This window comes from Colossoma macropomum, unplaced genomic scaffold, assembly GCF_904425465.1.
Source record: "Colossoma macropomum unplaced genomic scaffold, Colossoma_macropomum, whole genome shotgun sequence".
NCBI lineage: Eukaryota > Metazoa > Chordata > Actinopteri > Characiformes > Serrasalmidae > Colossoma > Colossoma macropomum.
In genome coordinates, this window is record NW_023494810.1 from 25,898,758 (window position 1) to 25,918,334 (window position 19,577).

At 39.4% G+C, this 19,577-nt stretch overlaps 1 protein-coding gene across 3 annotated transcripts in view; it reads left to right on the forward strand.

Moving 5' to 3' along the window:
• fhit (fragile histidine triad diadenosine triphosphatase) overlaps positions 1 to 1,081 on the forward strand; it is a 413,951-nt gene extending 412,870 nt beyond the window's left edge. For all 3 annotated transcript variants that reach the window (XM_036560040.1, XM_036560039.1, XM_036560038.1), the window contains 2 exons: positions 78 to 188; positions 971 to 1,081. In XM_036560040.1, the coding sequence (XP_036415933.1) occupies positions 78 to 179 (102 nt within the window). In that variant the 3' untranslated portion in view covers positions 180 to 188; positions 971 to 1,081. The remainder of the gene's footprint in view (positions 1 to 77; positions 189 to 970) is intronic.
• The last annotated feature ends 18,496 nt before the right edge of the window (positions 1,082 to 19,577 follow it).

Genomic DNA, 19,577 nt, shown 5'->3' on the forward strand with positions numbered 1-19,577 from the left:
CTTTCTGTTTTCTGTCTTTCTTATCTGAACATCAGAGGACGTGTTTTATAATATGGGTGATTTTTACTTCTGTTTAGCTCCAGAAACATGACAAAGACTCTGAAGATGTTCCCTCCAAATGGAGATCGGAGGAAGAGATGGCAAAAGAAGCGACAGAGCTGAGGGGCCTCTTTAGTTAACTTCCTCTGGTAAACACATCTATAATATATAAAAACTGGCAATGACAAACTGGCAGTGACAAACCATGGTTGTTTGTTATTGCCATTTACACTAACTGAGCATTTTATTAGGTACACCTATCTTGTATCTACACTCATTGTCCATTTTATCAGCTCTGCTTACCATGTAGATACTTTGTAGTTCAACAATTACAGATTGTAGCTCATCTGTTTCTCTGCAGAGTTTATCTCACCTTTACCCAATCTAACCACTGATTGAGAGACTAGCCAAGACTAACATAAACAGTGCAGCAACAGATGAGCTACTGTCTCTGACTTTACATCTATAAGGTGTACAAGTATCTAATATAGTGTATCTAATAGAGTGGACAGTAAGTGGACACAGTGTTTAAAAACTCCAGCAGCACTGCTGTGTCTGAACCACTCATACCAACGCAACACACACTAACATGCCGCCACCACGTCAGTGTCACTGAAGCGCTGAGAACGATCTGCCACCCAAATAATACCTGCTCTGTGGTGGTCTGGTGGGGTCCTGACCATTGCTGAATGGGGTAAAGGTGGGATAACAAACTATGCAAAGAAACAGATGGACTACATTCTGTAATTGTCGAACTACAAAGTGCACCTATATTGTAAGTGGAGCTCATAAAATGAGTGTAGAAACAAGGTAGATGTACCTAATAAAGTGCTCAGTGAGTGTAGATTTGATATGCATGCATGTTTCTAATATAAGTCTTTATAGCAGCTGTTAATTAGTATCATTGTTTTTTTGTTTTTTTTCCCAACAGACTCTGCACTTGCTAAAGAAAAGCTATGGTGATTTTACATGAAGATTTAGCATCAACTTTTTATTTGTAATCACACACACACACACACACACACACACACACACACACATTATCTAAGCCACTTATCCTCCTGGGTTGCGGGGGGTTCTGGAGCCTACCCCAGCAGTCACTGGGTGAAAGGCAGGAAACATCCTGGACAGGTCGCCAGTCCATCGCAGGGCTTATTTGCAATAATAATAAAGCTGAATTTTACTTCTGCAAGAAAGTGTGTAATTGCACTCTTTTTCCTTTTATTCATTTTTGGATGAAAATTATATATTTACTTAAACATTTTTCCTTAAAAGTACAGTTTGGTGGGGAAGCCTCAGGGCATTCTAGTGTTTTTGTGAAATAAAAAAAATATATGTCTGCGATATAGTCAAGACCCCTGCAAGCATCATAGTACTCTTATTTCAATGGTAAGTCTGATGGGGAAAAGGGGTTAAATTCTTGAAATGCTGAATGGTAAATTATACAGTATCTTGGTAGATACAGATATGGGTTAGGCTTCAGAAACTGGATAACACGATTGGTAACTGACAGTGGAACCAACAATTAAGCTTTGATTTCTAATGGGTGGGACCAGCTCTGGGTCTTCTGGACGTTAGATACATCCCTGACTGTGATGAATTTCAGTCAGTTGTCAGAAATGGAAAACAGCAGAAGATCCTCATCAGGGCCCTTTATTAAAAGTCACTTTAAAACTGCTATGAGGTTAAATAATATGCTGGTTTCAAGCTTTAAATAAAACACGGAAGACCTTTACAAGCTTCTAATATACATAATAATCTAGAATTGCTAAAAATGTTCCTGTGAAGTACTGTTAGCTTAGCACTAATATAGTACTAGAATCCCATAGGGGTTCCAGAGGAAATTAGCATTAGGTGTTTTGTTTCTGACAGAGTTCATGATGCAAATGAATGCCTGGCTTTAATAGTTACTGGTCTGGTTAGCTTTTTGGATGTCTGGCATGATTATGTCAGTATTATGTAGCAGCTAGCAATATTATGTAACATTAGCACTAATAATGCTAATATTAGCAATAGTCTGTAATTAGCCTGTAATTAGCATTATTGCAAGAGCTACTGATACACATAAGACTTGCCTGTGTAGTCCCCTCACACCAACAATATAAAAGTCAATACTACACTTTATGAAATGGTAGCACAATAACAGGTAACACAGTGTCTAGTGACACAGTTACTTGTTATACAGTAACAAATAACACAGGTAAACACAGGTATACACAGTAACTTCAAATGAAAGGCATGTCTCTCTGATCTTCATTTGAACTGCATTAAATTCCACAGTTTGAAATCCCCTTTTCTAACATACGATACATATAATAATGACAATAAAAGTATATGTTAGCATATACAATGTTTTAAAAGGGTGACCAGAGTGGCTAGTTCCTGCCTGCTAAAACTGGTGCTATTGGCAATCTGGGGAATGATTGTTCGATCTCTCTTCAACCCGCACCCCACCCCGTCTCACAGATTCACACTGCCACCCTGCCGAAACTCTCTGCCACCCTTTTGCCACCCCTGGTAAAATTTTCTAGATCCACCACTGATAACTATAACAATAACAAACCACAACTTTTTCTGCAGCTGATGACTTTGCTGGTGACACAAACCTATCTGGCTAGTGTAGGTCATCAACATAGCAGGTGTCTCTCATATGACATCACATGGAACTCACGGATCGTCCTTTTGACCACTATAAACCTGAGTTTTTTGTTTCGTTTGATTGTTTCAGCCTGTAGTCACTACACACTACAGGCCCTGCTTACCTCCTACATCCATTCATTTTACTCAAAACTCTATCAAGGCTTTATGGAAATCTGTGCCTTTAAGTGCCACATTTATTCCCAAAGCCCAGTATTTCAATATGCCTGATATGCAATGCAAAGTCATCTCTTATATTTGTTATTCATGAGTGTCCTGAGCTACATTTCATTATTCATCGAGCAATCCCATTGTCGTCATGTAAATCAGCGAAAGCAACCATATTGGGCTTTTTTCTTATTCCCTAAGCAGACGTGTCATCCTGTCAGTGGGGAAATGGACAAAATAGGATTTGGTAGCCAAGGTGCTTTCTCAAAGGTCAGTCATCAGTCTGTAGTTGGTAAACCATCTGTTAGACAATCGGTCTTCAATTCAAATAAGGTTTAGGCCTGGACAGGACAAGTAAAGTAAAAGAAATGGATCACAACCTTTCATAATCCATGTTTTGTGATTGCTTTGCGCTCAGCCAAATAGTAGAAGGTTAGGATGTACACATATTGTGTCTGTTATGCTTGAAACTATCATTATTTACATTTAAGCATTTAAAGAAAAAACTGACAAATGAAAGTGTAGGCCGAGGCCCGGCTGTTATCAATAAGAGCTGAGCTGAGAAAATGTGGTTTGCCTCAAATAATCCCTTATTGCGTGAATTTATTGTTAGGCCCGCAGCCGCACATTGGAAGCTATTATGACTTGTATTATTTTATCAATGTGGAAATAAAACGATCTTGACTCGCCTCTTATTCATCCGGAAAAAAGGAAATACAATTCTGACAGAGTAACGTCTATGAGCCCATAGCCTTTTTCCAGTAATCAAGTTGTAAAAAAGGGCCCATGAATTTTAAACAACGTTATTGTCCATGAGGGCTTTCTTTAAGGAAATATCTTGAAGAGTTTGGAGGGGGAGGGAAATCTATCACACATGGCTCAGCAGAGCTGCCTTAAATGAATAGGAAGGACCCTGGCCTCATATGAAATTCATGGCAGAAATTACCCACAGGATCAAGCTCATGATCTCCGTTAGAGCATGCAGTGCTCTACTTCTAAACACGGGCTTTATCATATGTCTTGACATCGAATAATTACTTTGTCCCTATTACAATGTCACACCCTTAAAGGATATTGAATATAATTACCCATTTGAAATTTCAATTAAAAGCACTGTCCAGATAATACCTAATGTGTGCTTTAGAAAGGACATTATTTACACACGTCCCCAGTAATTACCTCCTGTAGGTCGTAACAAGCATTACACCTCTCCAAGGATCTCAAGATATACAATGGCATCATGACGCCGCCTTTGTAGCAAGGTGAAGTTTGTTTAGGACACAGTTTAACATCCTAGTTGCTTCAATCAGAACCCACCGCTAATTATTATGCAGTACATATGATACAGTATTCTGATATGAAGACTGGAATATAACTTAGTCTAAAGGCAAATATAATATCATTTACTCAATCTGTGGGAGAGAATTAGGCATCAAGGCCTCTTTGAGGTTCCTTTTTGGAGACCACTTTAGTAAATATTCACATGAACTATAAACGAAACACTAGCATTTATTACAATTAGTTCTATTAGAATCTTGGAGTCCTAGAAATCTCATTTGTTTCCTGTATTGTTAAAAATAAAGGTCCCAAAATGTGTTCTTTGAAATGATGACAAAGAAGAACCAATAAAGATTTCTAAAGGACCTCTCAATGGATGGTTCTTTAACCCTTTTCTCAGGCCCCCTTGTGGCCAATCCACCGGCCGGCTTTACATTGAGTCAGATATTTTGAATTAAAATGATTAGATAAAATATTTTATGGCACTAAGGGAGGAAACTGGGAGGGTGAGAAATCACCTGCTGTGAAAACAATTCACATCTCTCCACAAAGATAGCCATGCTGAGATAAAATTAAAAAACACAACTGCAGCTTTCTTCATGTCACAAAATCGTGCACAACTGCCACAATTAAAAAAGGTTTAAAACACTTTTAAAACACTTTAGAAATGTTTAATTGCCTTCTCACCTATAAGGATGAAAATCCACTTTTGTAAATGAGATGTGTGTGAGTGTAAAGAACCTATTTGTAGTTTACATAACCTCCACATAATGTAAAGTTTTGGCAAAAAATCGTATGTCTGAGACAAGAACCATTTAGGAGCCTTTATTTGAATCTGAAAAGAGGTTAGTGGACTGTATTGTTGTTACCTAGTTTAGTTGTGCCCAGTTCCACCCACTAGCTAGGCTTCCCTCTATCACATGTGAGCATGTTAAGCGGCACCACATTGTTTCGAATCATTGGACAGCTCAACACGCTTGGAGGAGAACACTAAATGCCAATTCTGTTACATCAGCAAATAGCTGCCTGTGTTGGCTAGCATCATGCTGAGTGATGGGGGAGAGTGGTGCCATTCGACCCCCCCAGAGGCCAGCTATGCTGTGGTATCACCAGGAATCGAACTTGCAGTACTCCAACAATAGGGCCAGTATTTATACATGTCCACTGCTTTCACCGAGAATATCTCCCTCTGCTTCCTTCACAGGGCTTTGCCACTTGAGGTGCATGTCTGTAATGCAGGACATGAACAAACCATGATATCATAGATTTCAAATTAATTTTTGTTTTAATTCTGTTCTTATTCAAGTACTCTACTCTCCTAAATGTGGTTCTAAAAATGACCCTCTTTAATTGCATATTCATGTAAAATATAGTTCAAAGACTTCTGTAAGGTTGAGGTCAGAGCTCTGTGCAGGCCACTAGATTTCTGGCATGCCAGTCTTGTCAAACTATGGACGTTGTTTTGAGCACAGGTGCACCGTCATGCAGGAACAGGCAACTGTTGCCGCAAAGTTGGAAGCATATAATTGTCTACAGTTTTTTGTATGCTGTAGCATGAACATTACCCTTCACTAGAACTAAAAAAAAAGCCAGAGATAATTATCCCTCCTCCACCAAACTTTACTGTTAGCACTATACATTCCAGGAGGAAGCATTCTCCTTGCATTCACTGAACCCAACAGACTGCCAGATTGGAAGCATGTTTTATTGTTCCAGAGAACACAATTCCACTGCTCCAGAATCCAGTGGCAGAATGGTTTACACCATTCCAGCCGACACATGGCACTGGGCATAGTAATCTTAAGCTTGTAGGCAGGTCTAGCAGGGCAGATATTTTACAAACTGACTTGTGGCAAAAGTGGCATCCTATAACAGTGCCATGTTTAAAGCCACTGAGTTCTTCAGTATGACCCATTCCACTGCCAGTGTTTTTCTATGGAGATTGCTTGGCTATGTGCTTGATTTTGTATACCTGTTAGCAATGGGTGTGGCTGAAAGTAATTAGGAATCCACATACTTTTGGCCATATAGTGTGCGTTGACACATCCTTGTTGTGTATGGAGTAGAAGGTAGCTGTTTCCCGACTGGCCAGAGATACCCAGCTGCTGCTTGTAATTGCATAAAGCCAAATAAAATGAATAGGGTTGGAATTTTGGATATAGTGCAGTAGACGCCACTCAGGAACTCCAGCTGTTAAAAGTTGACATACAAAGTGAAGTGCACTGTTTATGCAAAAAAGCATATTTGTAAATGTAAGCAATCACACATCTGTTTTTAGATCGCATTTTGTTGCATTGATTTGATACAGGTTATGTTATTGGGAAACTGCCAGTTTCTTCTCTGCCAGACAATCCCTTAAAGAAAATAATGTCCAGGCATTGTACCTTGAAATCAAAACCTTTCCCTACACCACAACCCAACCTTACCTCAAGATACACAATGAACATTGGCCAATTTTTCAGGCCTGTGCCCATATTTATTTGAGAGCAAATCCCATAAGATGGTTGGTGCTTGGGCATATTACCAACATCATTTGCCAGTAATGGACTCGGAGCAGAGGGACATTTACTAGTTAAGCTAAAGTACATGTCGCCCATCATTTTTGCTTTGGGAGTAGCTGGGAGGCTCTGTGGGTAATGTTCTCTTCCGCCTGCCCTCCATGTTTTAATCATTAACACTGCCATTTTGGGGATGAGAATATAATGGCTGCTAGGTGCCCTGGGTAGATGGGTTGGGGGAGCAGGCTCCCATTAAGGACCGTTTTTAAACAAGCGGCCATCTCTGCGGTTAAAGGACACATGGTGCTCGCAGGGTAATGGCTTAGCTCTTAGCATGGATGGATTTAGCTCAGGATGTAGGCTGAGGGTGAAACATATATATATGTATACATTACACCGAGGCCTGCACTGTGTAATAGGAAACACTTCTTTGGCTAGTGAGCGAGTCAAAACACTTTTCTCTTAAATAATAAAATATTCTAGATCTTACACATGTTAACATTGTCATAATATGTCATAGGCATTCAAAGGCAGTGAATTCATAACCATATCATGTAATAATTTTCTGTAAGTGGAATTTTTTAGACGTATAAACGCTTCAGACGTCTGGTTCCCATCACCACTGATGTGAACAATTCTGACACCGTAATTTCCTCTAGAATTGAACATTTCACAACAAACCATTCTGAATGACATTGTTTACATCTTGACCATTTACTCATGCAGAAATGTTGATAAATCAGTGGAAAAAAATTTCCCTTTAATATGGCCACTGGACAGGTTTAGCACAAGCACCTGTAACACTGCAGCCTTCAACCAGCATGTACTTCATTCTGATTATTAGCCATCAGCCCAAAGTCATCAATCAGAAAGCTGTATTAACTCCAAATATGAATATGCCCGATGAAGCACAGTAAAGCCTTAAGGTGATACAATATGCAAAGCTTTGAGACATGACCGAAAATTGCAAAGGCAGTGATTTGCACCGTCTTGGGAGGGGAATAAAATTGCACACGGCTCCATTGACGAGCTGTTGCTGCGTCTGTTGCTGCGTAAGAGAGTGCACAACTGGGGAAAAGAGGAAAAAATATGCAGTTGCTCTCCCCTCGCCGTGCGCAATCATAGGGCGGCTCAAAAGGAAATTGCTGAATTCCCAAATACATGCAGCTCGGCTTAATTAAAAGCACATTACGGTGCAAGAGAACGGAAGGGTCCGAGGAGGCCCTGGAATGGGGCTTAGCTCGTGGCTAATGAAATGAGATGATTATGTAAGCTGTCTTGGAGTTGCCCCTCTTTGACAGTGGGGCTAGGAGTACCAGCATTGAAGGGGGTGGGAGGGGTGGGGTGGGGGCTGGTGCCCAGGAGAGCCGGTGTCAATAACATGTCAGGCCTGTGCCTCTGAGCTACGTACTGCATTAACTTGACTACAGTACGCAGCCAGACTATTCTCTTTAAAGCAGACCAAGTTTAAATTGCCTCACATCAGAGTGCATTGGATAGGAGACGACAGTTGAGCAGCACTCACCAAGACAAGCACGTATCCGCACAACGAGCTGCCTGCGATTTAATTCATCCCCTTAAGCGAATGAAAAATAATTGGGGTGTCATTTCCTGTTTTCGTTTTTCACCCTCTTTGGACGCTCCAATCATCCCCACACGACTGCATACGTATATAGATATTACGAGCCACTGATTTGTTTCGTTTCACTTAAAATCATGTCAGGTGTCTAATAAGTCCTTGTGCTTGCACTATCAATTCCACCACAGTGCTCCAGGAAGCACTAGTGGGGATTTTGTTTCTGCCGGCTGTCATCAGGCTCCACAATGCCTACCTCCCAAACGTTCTAACATGCCCCCAGCCTCTCAGGAAGAACAATAGGACAGATTTTCTATCAAACAATAACCCACATCCCACACAGCATTGAATAGGGTATTGTCTTCTGCACTTTGTCATGCTTTTTGCATTGATGTCTTGCACTGTGTGTAAATGTTTGTAATTATGTGTATTTATTTTATATTCATACATATGCCCAGTGTTGCTTGTCGCTACTGCAGCACCAGATTTCACCCTGAGTACATAAAAAATATATGTACTCAAGGTGAAATACAAAGCATATATTCATATATACAAGTAACCATTTTATCTGGTACACCTACAATACACAGTATTATGTCTGAGGTGACCCTTTAATAATTTAATTTTCAGTCAAAACGACCAAGGTTATTCATCTTTCAGAGATATTTCTGAGGAGATTAGAAGATAGGCATCTTGCATAAAGAAGGGCAAAGTCAAAGGAAAGTAAATGAAAAACAAAGAGTTTTCTAATCTGGAGTTCCACAAATTATTAAAAGATATAGAAAAATGGGACTCCTAACAACCGTGCAGGACCTGGTAGACCACCAAAACTGTCCCCACCAGATAAAAAGTGGTTAAAGCTTTCATCTTTGAGAGAAAATCAAGCTGCACTGTTGCCTCAGATCTGAAGACAACTCTTGTAGCTGTCAAGAAGCCCTTGAGAAGTTTCTTAAGATATACTTCTCCAGTCAGCATCAACACTACACAGACAGAGCTGATGTCTATTTCACTCCGCCTTATCCACACTGCATTTCATCCATGGCAACAGATCTTTCACAACCTGCAACATGATGTGTTTACTATTTATAACTCTTAGATCTTAAACAAGTGGTCTAAAGTAAACAAGCAGATAAACCTTAGATGCCAGTGGGTGGAGCAGCATGCTTTGAGAGAGCTGGCTTTTGTGAGTAAACGAATTGGGGGCATTTATTTTCTGTTACACTGGGGCTCTGAAGATCTTAGTTATGCTGCTAGAAGGGACCACCATAGAACCATCTCTGACCAAGTGTCTGATTGGTGGGTTATTCTTAACAGTGGTGACAGAAATATAGGAGTGGCATGGGAGTGTTGCTTATGTATGAGTGTATTGAGTGATGCAGTGTTGCTATAACAACAGATGGACTGTAGTCAAAAACTGTGTACTTACAAAGTGCATCTATATAGTAGTCATTTCTGTTTCTGATAAAATGGCCAATGAGTATAGATACACAATTAATACAATTTTCAATTTACCCCAGATGTAGTTGATCAGCCAAGACATGTTTGGAGTCTAAATTTGCTTCTGTAGTTTTAAAATGAAGCTACAAGGCTAATATTGCTAACAAACACTAGAAATCAATAGTCACCCAAATCTTTTTCTGCAAATACATCCCCAAAACTTCTGTCAAATAAATTGACAATTTAGTCTATCTCCTGTTTTGGCTTTTCATGCCCAACCACAACAGGTAGAATGCATTCTTCAGAGGTCCTCAGGGACAAGCCTTCATACCTTCATATCAGGCCCCCCTCACCCCCCTTTCCATCTCTCAGTCTCTCTCTCAGTCTCTCTCTCACTCTTGCCTTTTGCTCTCTGCCCCCCCTTGCTCTCTGTCACCCCCATCCCCTTCCCCCCACGTCTCCATGGCCCGGTAAAAACTGCTCTGCCCACGGTTGGCTGTAAACCTGCAGGGCATTTTAAATGGAGCTTTGATCTCTGTCTCCGAACACACCCTGAGTTCGAGGAAAAAAAAAAGGCAAGAGAAAAAAATTCAGGCTAGTAGCACGTCTCTGGATGTGCTCTAATGAACAAAGTGCCACTGAGAAAAATCCCCCCAACTCTCCAAATCTGCCCGTTCAGCAGCATATGGTGGGGGACTACATCAGAAGCTCCTCCACACTGTCCTCCTAATGCCTCTTCTCTTTGTGTGAGAGAGCACGCGGCTATAAGCAGTCTGAAGCCTTTGTGCGCTTGCTTTGTGTGAGACCCTAAGACCATGACTTTTGGATATTGGGTGCTGTAGTATTCTTCCAAGTGATCAAGCGCTTAGTGGTGGAGTTCCTTAAGAAGCGTTGGTATTCAGAAGAAATCTGTCAAAAGTTGAAGGTTCAAGAAATTCTCAAGCTGAAACACATCATAGCTGCTGTAATAAAACCTCATACTGTCATCAAATGATAAGAGAATGAAAACATTCTTAACCTTAATGCATATTATAATCTTAATAAGGTAATAAAATGTAGTGATGCCATAGAATAATGTTGTTTGTTACTTTAAAGAACTTTTCAATTAATGTTTCTTTTTTTTTGTCAGTGAAATGTGAAAGGGTGAAGAACTTTGGTAAATCTTTCTTTGACTGATTCTTATTAAACAGTTTGAAACAATTTTGCATTTCCTCCAAATGTAGTTGATCAGCCAAGACATGTTTAGAGTCTGAATTTTGCTTAGTTTCAAACTGAAACTACAAAGTAACATCGCTAACAAACACTAGAAGTCAATAGTCACCCAAATCTTTTCTGTGAATACAGCCCAAAAGGCAACTCTCAACCCATTCAAACCACAGTCAGGTCTTCATTAAGGATGTGCAGACTTGTTGATTAAGTTTAATCTACAGTATGAGCCACTGTGAACTATAAAAATGAGCAAAACTTCACTGTGTAGTTAAAAGTCGGGAGCAACCAGTTTAGGCAACAGGGCTTGTGCTGAATTCACAATTGCTGTTGTTACTTTGGCACCACTTTAAAATAAGACTACCCTTATAAAGCATTTACGAATAGTGTGTTAACGGTTATTTGTTGGGTCATAAACACTTTAAAAAGCATTAATAAGCAGTTCTAACACATTAATAAAAAGGGCAAAAATTGAGCTGAGGTTTAGCAGTATAAATGGCTGTGGGTTCACTATTAGGCAAACCACAGTTTACTGTTTTCCTTTTATTTATGTGTTGTAACTGCTTATTAATGATTTTATGACCTAATTGATAACCACTAATAAACTCATTTTAAACCATTCATGAATGCTTTGTAGGGGTCGTCTTATTTTAAACTGGTCCCATTTCTTTTTATGAATAACTGTGAATCCGAGATGTATGTTTATCAATAGAATGACAGAAACAGTGTATATAATCTAGTGTTCATATGTCTGTGTGAGGTGTGTGAACATGAAGGGAAGTCTGAATTCGGCACAACAACGTGTTTTCTAAAATGTCTGATCACCGTGTTCTGCTACGCAGTAAAGTTTTGTTAAGTGTTTTAGCTCACTGTGTCATATTGCAGTCTAACCCAAGATCGACAAGTTGGTCCAGCCTTAAGGAAAAGCTGGATGTGGTTTCAAGCAGGTTGAGAGGAGTTTTGGAGATGTATTTACAGAAAAGATTTGGGTGACTATTGAATTGTGTGAATTTAACCAAGACAGTTTAACTAAATTACACTGGAATGCTTAACAGGGTCCAGGTAATCATACCAAAGTAACCAAACAGTCTAACTAAAGTTATCATCTTGTTACAACAAATAATTTCAGTACATTATAAATATATTAACTGTCTTGTTAATACATTTAACGATTGCTGTGTTGTCTAACACAGCACTTTGGAAATTGTTAAGTTACCACTATGATACCCAACATATTTATGTGGGTCATTCTATCGTTGTGGTGGCCAAAGGTGAGGCAAGGAAAATGATCTCAAAGTAAGAATAAACCACAGAAAGCCGACGTTTGTGTCACACCAGTGACTTTGTGGAAGCTCAAATGATTCATTTTATGTGAAACTACAATTTGTAATTAATTTAATTAATGTAACAATAATTAAAAATACATGAATATAATTTAATCTTATCTCAATTTTTTTTGTCAGTGGTCCTACAGAAACATATATGTCAGAAAATATACTTCTGACCAATTTCGCTAAAATAAGGGCAGCTTTACATGTTGCTGAACGATTGTGTAAGTGATGTTACTCATGAAATATTAAATGAATTTAAAATAACAACATCAATGCAATATTTGTCAGTTTCTATGTACAATGTGATTTTGAATCTGAAGACAATAAAGTGGATAATAATTTAGCAAAACCCAAATTTTTAGCAATTTTGTCAGTGGTGTCACTTTACTGATGTTTAATACAACAGACAGTATTGAATATCAACATATCAACATTCATACCCTGTTTCCCAGCACAATGGCAGAATGTCCCAGTACTTTGGAATTACTGGTACACTTATCTGGTTAACACCTAGAACTCAGAGGACTGAAGTGTAAGGAAAAAAAAAAGAAAATATTATGAAATTTTGATATGAAAGCAATGATGTATTACATCCTCTAAGGATCCATCTACCATAAAATAACCTCCTATTGATTGAATGAGTCCTTGAAAGCAGGTAATTGATTTTACCAACTGCCTTTCAAATGCACTGTATACCTCTATACGTCCTCCAATTAAGAGTTTTCCTTGTTAAGCAGCCCTTCTTTATCTCCTCGCCATGTTTCTAAATCCTTTTATCTCGAGAGAAGTGCTTGGGCCCCTGCATGGCTTGAAGGGGTCGCCGCTAAGTCTTTATCACAGACACTCTCAGCTTCTCTTGTGCGTGCAATAATTTGAAAATGAGCAAAAGGTCACTTGTGAAATGAGGTCCTGCCTCGGTCTGCCAGGATTCTTGGGGCGAGGAAGGGAAAAAAAAATAGAGGAATTACTCAATCAGGGTGCGACTCGAGTAAAGCCAGAGGCCCTGGAGGAGAGGACGAGGCAATCTGAAGATTGATTCCACCACAGCGGCGGCTTCCCTACTGTAATTCCCACTATCTGATCATTCATCTCGCTGTTTGCTGCTATGTGGAGCGCATCCGACGCCTCAGCGTATGGAGATTTCGCATGAGGTCCTGGAACTCCCACATTGCAAAGCCCACCAGAGCCAAGGGGGATGAAGAATACACTTACAGGGAAACATCATTATCTGTGATTTGGCTTGGGACCCTCACTCTCGAAACATGTATACGCAAAGGCAGGGTAATTTTTGCCCCTCCTCATGCATGTAGTCCGAGACAGGAAGAAAAAGAATATGATTTGGACCTGGCCAATGCCTCTGGGTCATTTATCAGCCCACTACCTCGCTGCCTTTGGGCTTTGGTGCAGATGGCTGACTATTTCCAGTTTGCTCCACTTGGAGCTGCCATCCACGCTCTTAAAAATAAAGGTGCTGAAAATGGTTCTGTGGAGCGATGCCATAGAAGAACCGCTTTCAAAGGACGGTTCTTTCTAGAACAAAGTTTTGCAAATGAGAGTGAAGTTGCCCGTATAGTGGAGAACTGATTCTTTCTCACTTTTTTCGGAAAAGGAAAAGTTTCAAAATGCATCACTTTTCAGTCCTTAAGGTCCATGTATGTAAACTAAGCCACAAACAACATTGGATTTACATATATCTCCCTATCAGTGGGGAGCCCTCAGGGCCTTCTAGGCGTTGATAGGAGGCCTAATGTCTTCTACGAATAAAAAAAAAATGACGTCTGTAATTTCTAGTTCATTTTTATTTAATAGTATCATCGTGCTTGTTGCATTTAAACTCTGCAAGCATTGTAGTAATACTCTCATGTTAAGATTTGGTTAGACACAGAAAGTTTCAATTCTTGAAAGGAAATCCATTTTTTTTTTCATTTTTGTATATCAGTACATACAGGCAGGACTGAAGGCCTACTGCATCAGATTGGGAAGTAGCAGTGAAATCAATCGATCATGTTTTGATTTGCAATGGGTAGGACGAATTTTCACTCTAGGCCACTCTAGGCCTTCTGGAAGTCCTAGATATGTCAATGAATGTGAACGCAAGCCATAGTCTAACCAGGTTTCAGTCAGTTGTTAGGAATAGGAAACAGTGACAGCTCTATAAAAGGGCTCTTACTGAAGGCATCACTGTAAAATTGCTACATGCAAGGTGGAATATATGTTAATATGTCATTTACAACATTGAAATGTCTGTGTTCAATCTAAAATGGCCAAAAAATGTTAGCTTAGCATTAATATGCCAATAGAATCCCATAGGGACCTAGCAGACATTTTATTATGAAGCATTATAATAAAGGTGGATTGTTTCTTGCTTTATATTTTTAATGTTATTTTTGGTTTTGCATATAGCAGTTTTACCTGCCCAGTCATGTTAAAGTTATAAGGAGTGATTCAGCCCAGGCTGCTTTGAGACTTCAACACAATACAGAGCAGCCAATCAGAACAGAGGTCACATACATCAGCCTTAAAGGCCCACTAACAAAAGCAGCCTGTTGAAATCCCGTTCCAAGAGATGAGGAGGTTGGAAAATGACCATATAAATTGAATTATGACGATGTATGGAAAATAAACCCACACAAGCGAACCCCAGGAGCCCTTGATAATGCAAAACATCTTCCCTAAAATGTAAAGATGTAAAGGTTGTGTACCAATGGAAGTTTTTTTTTCCTAGAACTGTATGTCCAAGCCAGGATCCATTTAGAAATCTTTATTTTTAAGAGAATTTATCTTTCCCAAAGCATGAGGAGGTCAGGGCAGGAGAAGTTCGGATTCGGCTGCCAAAAAGTAGGCGAGCTCGTTTATTTTCCATAAATAGGAGAGTGAGCGGGCATACGTGCATTGCAGGCCGGCCCCAGCCTCCTCTCTCTTGGTCCAGTGAACTCCGTTCATACCGATCCGCACACTTCTTTTTCATTACTCAGCTTCTGCCAGCCGGCACTTGTGCGCTGAAACGGATAAATTCGAAATCTTTCAAAAGTCGGGAAAAAAACTACTGCAAGTCGTGAGGGATTTTCACCCATACATCAAACAGATTTATCCATTGGTAATGTACAGCGCACAGTGATGTGATATTTTACACCAGGAGCTGGCATTCTCACGGACCTTCCACCATTACAAATGGAACAAGGATTGACCGCTGAGTTACTCCATAGATTATGAATGGGTTTATGTATGTTTGTATTGACTTATGTTCGTTTAACATTTATCTGTGTAGGCATCCAGCGCAAAAGGGGGCGAGTTCACCTTGAAATGGAAGGAAAAAACAAAGATTCCTCATTTCAGCCTCCTGCCTGGTGGCTCATTAGGATCCTTGAGATGAGCTTATGGGACCATGAACTACATGTAAAATTGACATCTGGTACAAAAGCAGATCAGGTATCCACATGAAAGAGGATTGTATATATATTAATCTTTCATAGGGATACCTGATCTGCTCATATACATATATATATATATATATATATATATATATATATATATATATATATATATATATATATATATATTATTTAAAAGATAATTTGGAATATTCTTTAACTGAGAAGTAAGTAAGTTCCTAGTTCAAATTCTGCATGTGGCATTCATTGATGCTGACTTCGTAATGACTGCATGTTTTTTTCCTGACCATAGGCATTGGGCACCAACTGACCCTATAAATTCATCATCCTGTTTCCTTTTTCTTCCACTCATGGCTGCTTTCAAAAATGCAATGGATCTAGAGGGACTTTGTGCTTTTAATGCTGTTATTAAACCTTACTAAGCCAGCAGCTGGCTAATTATTACTACTTTATTAAGCAGTAATTATGGTGAATTAAGCATTCAAAGCACTTTCATTTGTATTTTACGCAAAACTGTGCAAAACATTTTGGATGTCCACTATAATGCTCTTACTAAGCCTTATCAAGCCAGTACCTGGTGCAACTTATTGAGCCAACATTAGCTAATTAATTTATAAGGCAGTAACTAAGGTGAATTTAGCATTTTCCACAGCACAGCAGCTATTATTTGTGTACCATACACTTTACTACTTTGCACAATTCTTTAGGTGTCCATAATTGTTCTATTAGTATGCCTTCTCAAGCACAAGATAATGATTGTGATGTATAATAATTGATGAGGCTTGATACGGGTATTATAATGGTCACCTAAAATATAATATAATAAACAAATAAATGTTCTTAACTCACCCAAGCTGATACCTAATAAATTAGTCATAAGCAACCAATAGTTACCAGCTAGTGGCTTGATTGGGCTCAATTATAGCATCACAAGAGAATTACATTATCCATACTGGACGGTTACTGATTTTATTTCTCAGTAGACTCACTTGGTCTTCATTCCAAGGTGAACATGAAGGTTCTAAAGCAGGGATCTCCTGCATAGTTTGGTAATTTTCCTGCTCAAATACACTTTTGATATTTTGTGCTGTTAACCAGTTTGGTAGCCATCCATTTGTCATGAAGCAGTGAACTATGCTGAACACAAAGATTTTTTTTTCTTTAATTTAAAATGAAGATCAGTAAGGTTATCACTGAGATGTTCTTGCTCTTAGGCTCATTTGGTCTTCAAGTTGAGCCAAGTTAAATATGAAACTTCTAAAGCTACCAACAGCAGGGTGTGCAGCTACAAGGGTTAGGCGTGGGGGTGGGTGAAGTGTGTGGGGGGGAGTTTTTCACTTGAAAGGATGTTGCTATGCCACGGCACATACTACTTAAATAGTGTGCTAGCTTTGAAAGTTTAGAAATTCTAGCCTCTGCAGCCAAATAGTGCATCATTTTTGCGATGAGTCCCAAATGACAATTTCTTAGCTATATTATGCACTGTTGAGCTGCAGGAGTCAGTATTTAATTTCCTGCTTAGTGCACTATGTAGGGAGCAGGGAGACATTTGAGATTCAGCCCCAGCACAAGAAGAAGTGCGCCACTGGATTGGTGCTAAAAAAGATTCACAGCGGTAATTTGGTGACCAAAAAGTACTGAAAGCAAAGGTTTTTGCATTAAACAGTGCTGTGTTATCATATGTTCATTATTATATGACAAAAAGTTTAAAAATTCATGAGATGACTGCAATATACAGCGATGGGCGACCGAATGTTCTCCTCATTCAGCAGTCCATGGTTGCTTGGCAACGATACCATATGCTAAAGGAACTACATTTCTTGGCAGAATACTTGTTTATGTCTATTATTATTACTGACAACTTTGTGTATTTTATCATATTTTATGTTGGCTGCCATTTTATAAAAGTGACAAGCCACTTGAGGCTGGGCGTTACTACGATTTTATTACAGGGAAGAGAGTTTTATTGTTAAAAACACTCTTTCCATGATAAATTGCAGTAAAACACAGCCTCTCGTGGCTTTTTGCTTTAAAACATGGTGCTGAACCCAAAGATGCCACCTTAAACATATAAACTTGACTGACTCTACTTTGATCACCAATTTTCAGTGGCTGCTATCACCATAGCTATATTTACATAGCTGCATGCTACCTTTGCTATTTTGCACCAATTCTGTGAAAAGGCACAGTACAACATTAGTTGGTGGTTGTGAATGTCACTGTAGTAATGTTTCTGAGACATAAAGCTTCCTAGCTGCCTTTAGGCCCCCCCTAAAATGAAATTATGGCTACACCATTTCTGTCAGCACCTATTGTTCCTGCACTGTGAATGGCCTCAGAAGTTCCAAGTCGATCCAATTTGTTAGCAATAAATCAGGTGTTCCTTCAAGGAATAGTAGACTACCATGTCATTCTTTGTATGCATTCTGGGATTTTATGGGATCTGTCCATCAACCCTCACCCTAGGCCACCATATTAATGGCAGAGATGAAGTGCTTGAGCCAAACACAAATATTGATTAATATTCTGAGCCGTCATTGATCTCACGTAGACTCGGTTGCTTCATGAATGCCCATGAGCTGCACCACATCCCCAAACAGTGTTTCTTTGAACCTTTTTTTCAATTACTTCTTCTCAAGGAGCACAAATCACAAGAGAGGGAATATTTTGAATATTGCTTTTGAATGCATGCATGTTACTCCAACGTTTCTTTCCTACCACACATCACTGATTGTAAAAAATAATTGGCAAACAAGGTATGTAATTGGGCGCGCATTGTCTGTACCATTTGTATTCATATCACCTCTGTGGTTCACCTGTATCGCCGAACCTTATTGCCTTTGAGAGACAGTTGCAGCGAGGATAGAAAAAAGAAAAACGGAGCCCCAGTGAGAAGAAACAGTCAAATGAAAACGCTAACATTCACATTTCCCTGAAGGCTCCTTGGCAATAAAAGGAGAGGCCCTGATTTTCATTCAGATAGAAAGCCGGCGGTATGGCGCGCCGCTCTTTGCCTTTGCTCTACAGCGATGGCGGGGATGCGCGCTGATCTTGCGATGGTTGCGGGGATTCTGGGCTATTTCCTCTGCCGGCCAGAGACAACACTGTGCATCGCATTATCGTGTTATTCCCCTGTCTGTGCTGCGCCGCTTGATTTAGGTGGAAATGAAAGTTTGGAAAGGGATTTTCAGATACATCCCCTTACCTAAGCTCTATAGCAGGTGAGGATAAGAACAACATTTCAACACTTTTCATTTTTTTTATTTGTACTTAGAGTTTAATGCAAAAGTAGCCCTTCACATTTAGAGTAAGTCAGCCATGAAGCATAGGTTTTTGAAGGATTACAATCACGTGCGAGGACATTAGGACATTTAGGACAATAGGACTTTGCTGTCATAAGCAGGCAGAGGCAGCAGCAAGATATTCCCAAGGGATTATCCTTCAATTAGCACACAGGTAGTCAGTTTAATGTTAATTACAGAGTGACATATTCTTCTAATCTGTCATTGAATGTCAGTACCACTTTTACAATATGACTACCATTACAAATGGTTTAAAGTGTGTGTATTAATGCTTTCTAAATAGGTTATAGATGCTTTAAAAACCATCAATAAGCAGTTATAACACACATATTAAAGGGCAACAGTGACCTGTCCACATTCATCTATATGTTTAAACCTCAGATCTTGCTGGTAACTTATTTTACTTTGTCTTCTCCATCAGTCAATGTTATACCTGTCAGATATTTGTTAATATGTTATTACCATATAACCACCAACAGATTACTTTATTAGTTAGAAATGCTAAGCTGGCCTACATGAACACATCAAATTGCCAACTTTACATTCTAAGGCTGTGGTCTCCAACCCTGGTCCTGTAGAGCGACCTTCCTCCAGAGCCTAGTTTCAACCACAATATGCCACACTTGATCCAGCTATTGAACCTTTTCCCAAGTCCCTGATAGGCTGGGTCACATGTATTTAGTAATGCATGGGGCAGCTTATTGGATACACAA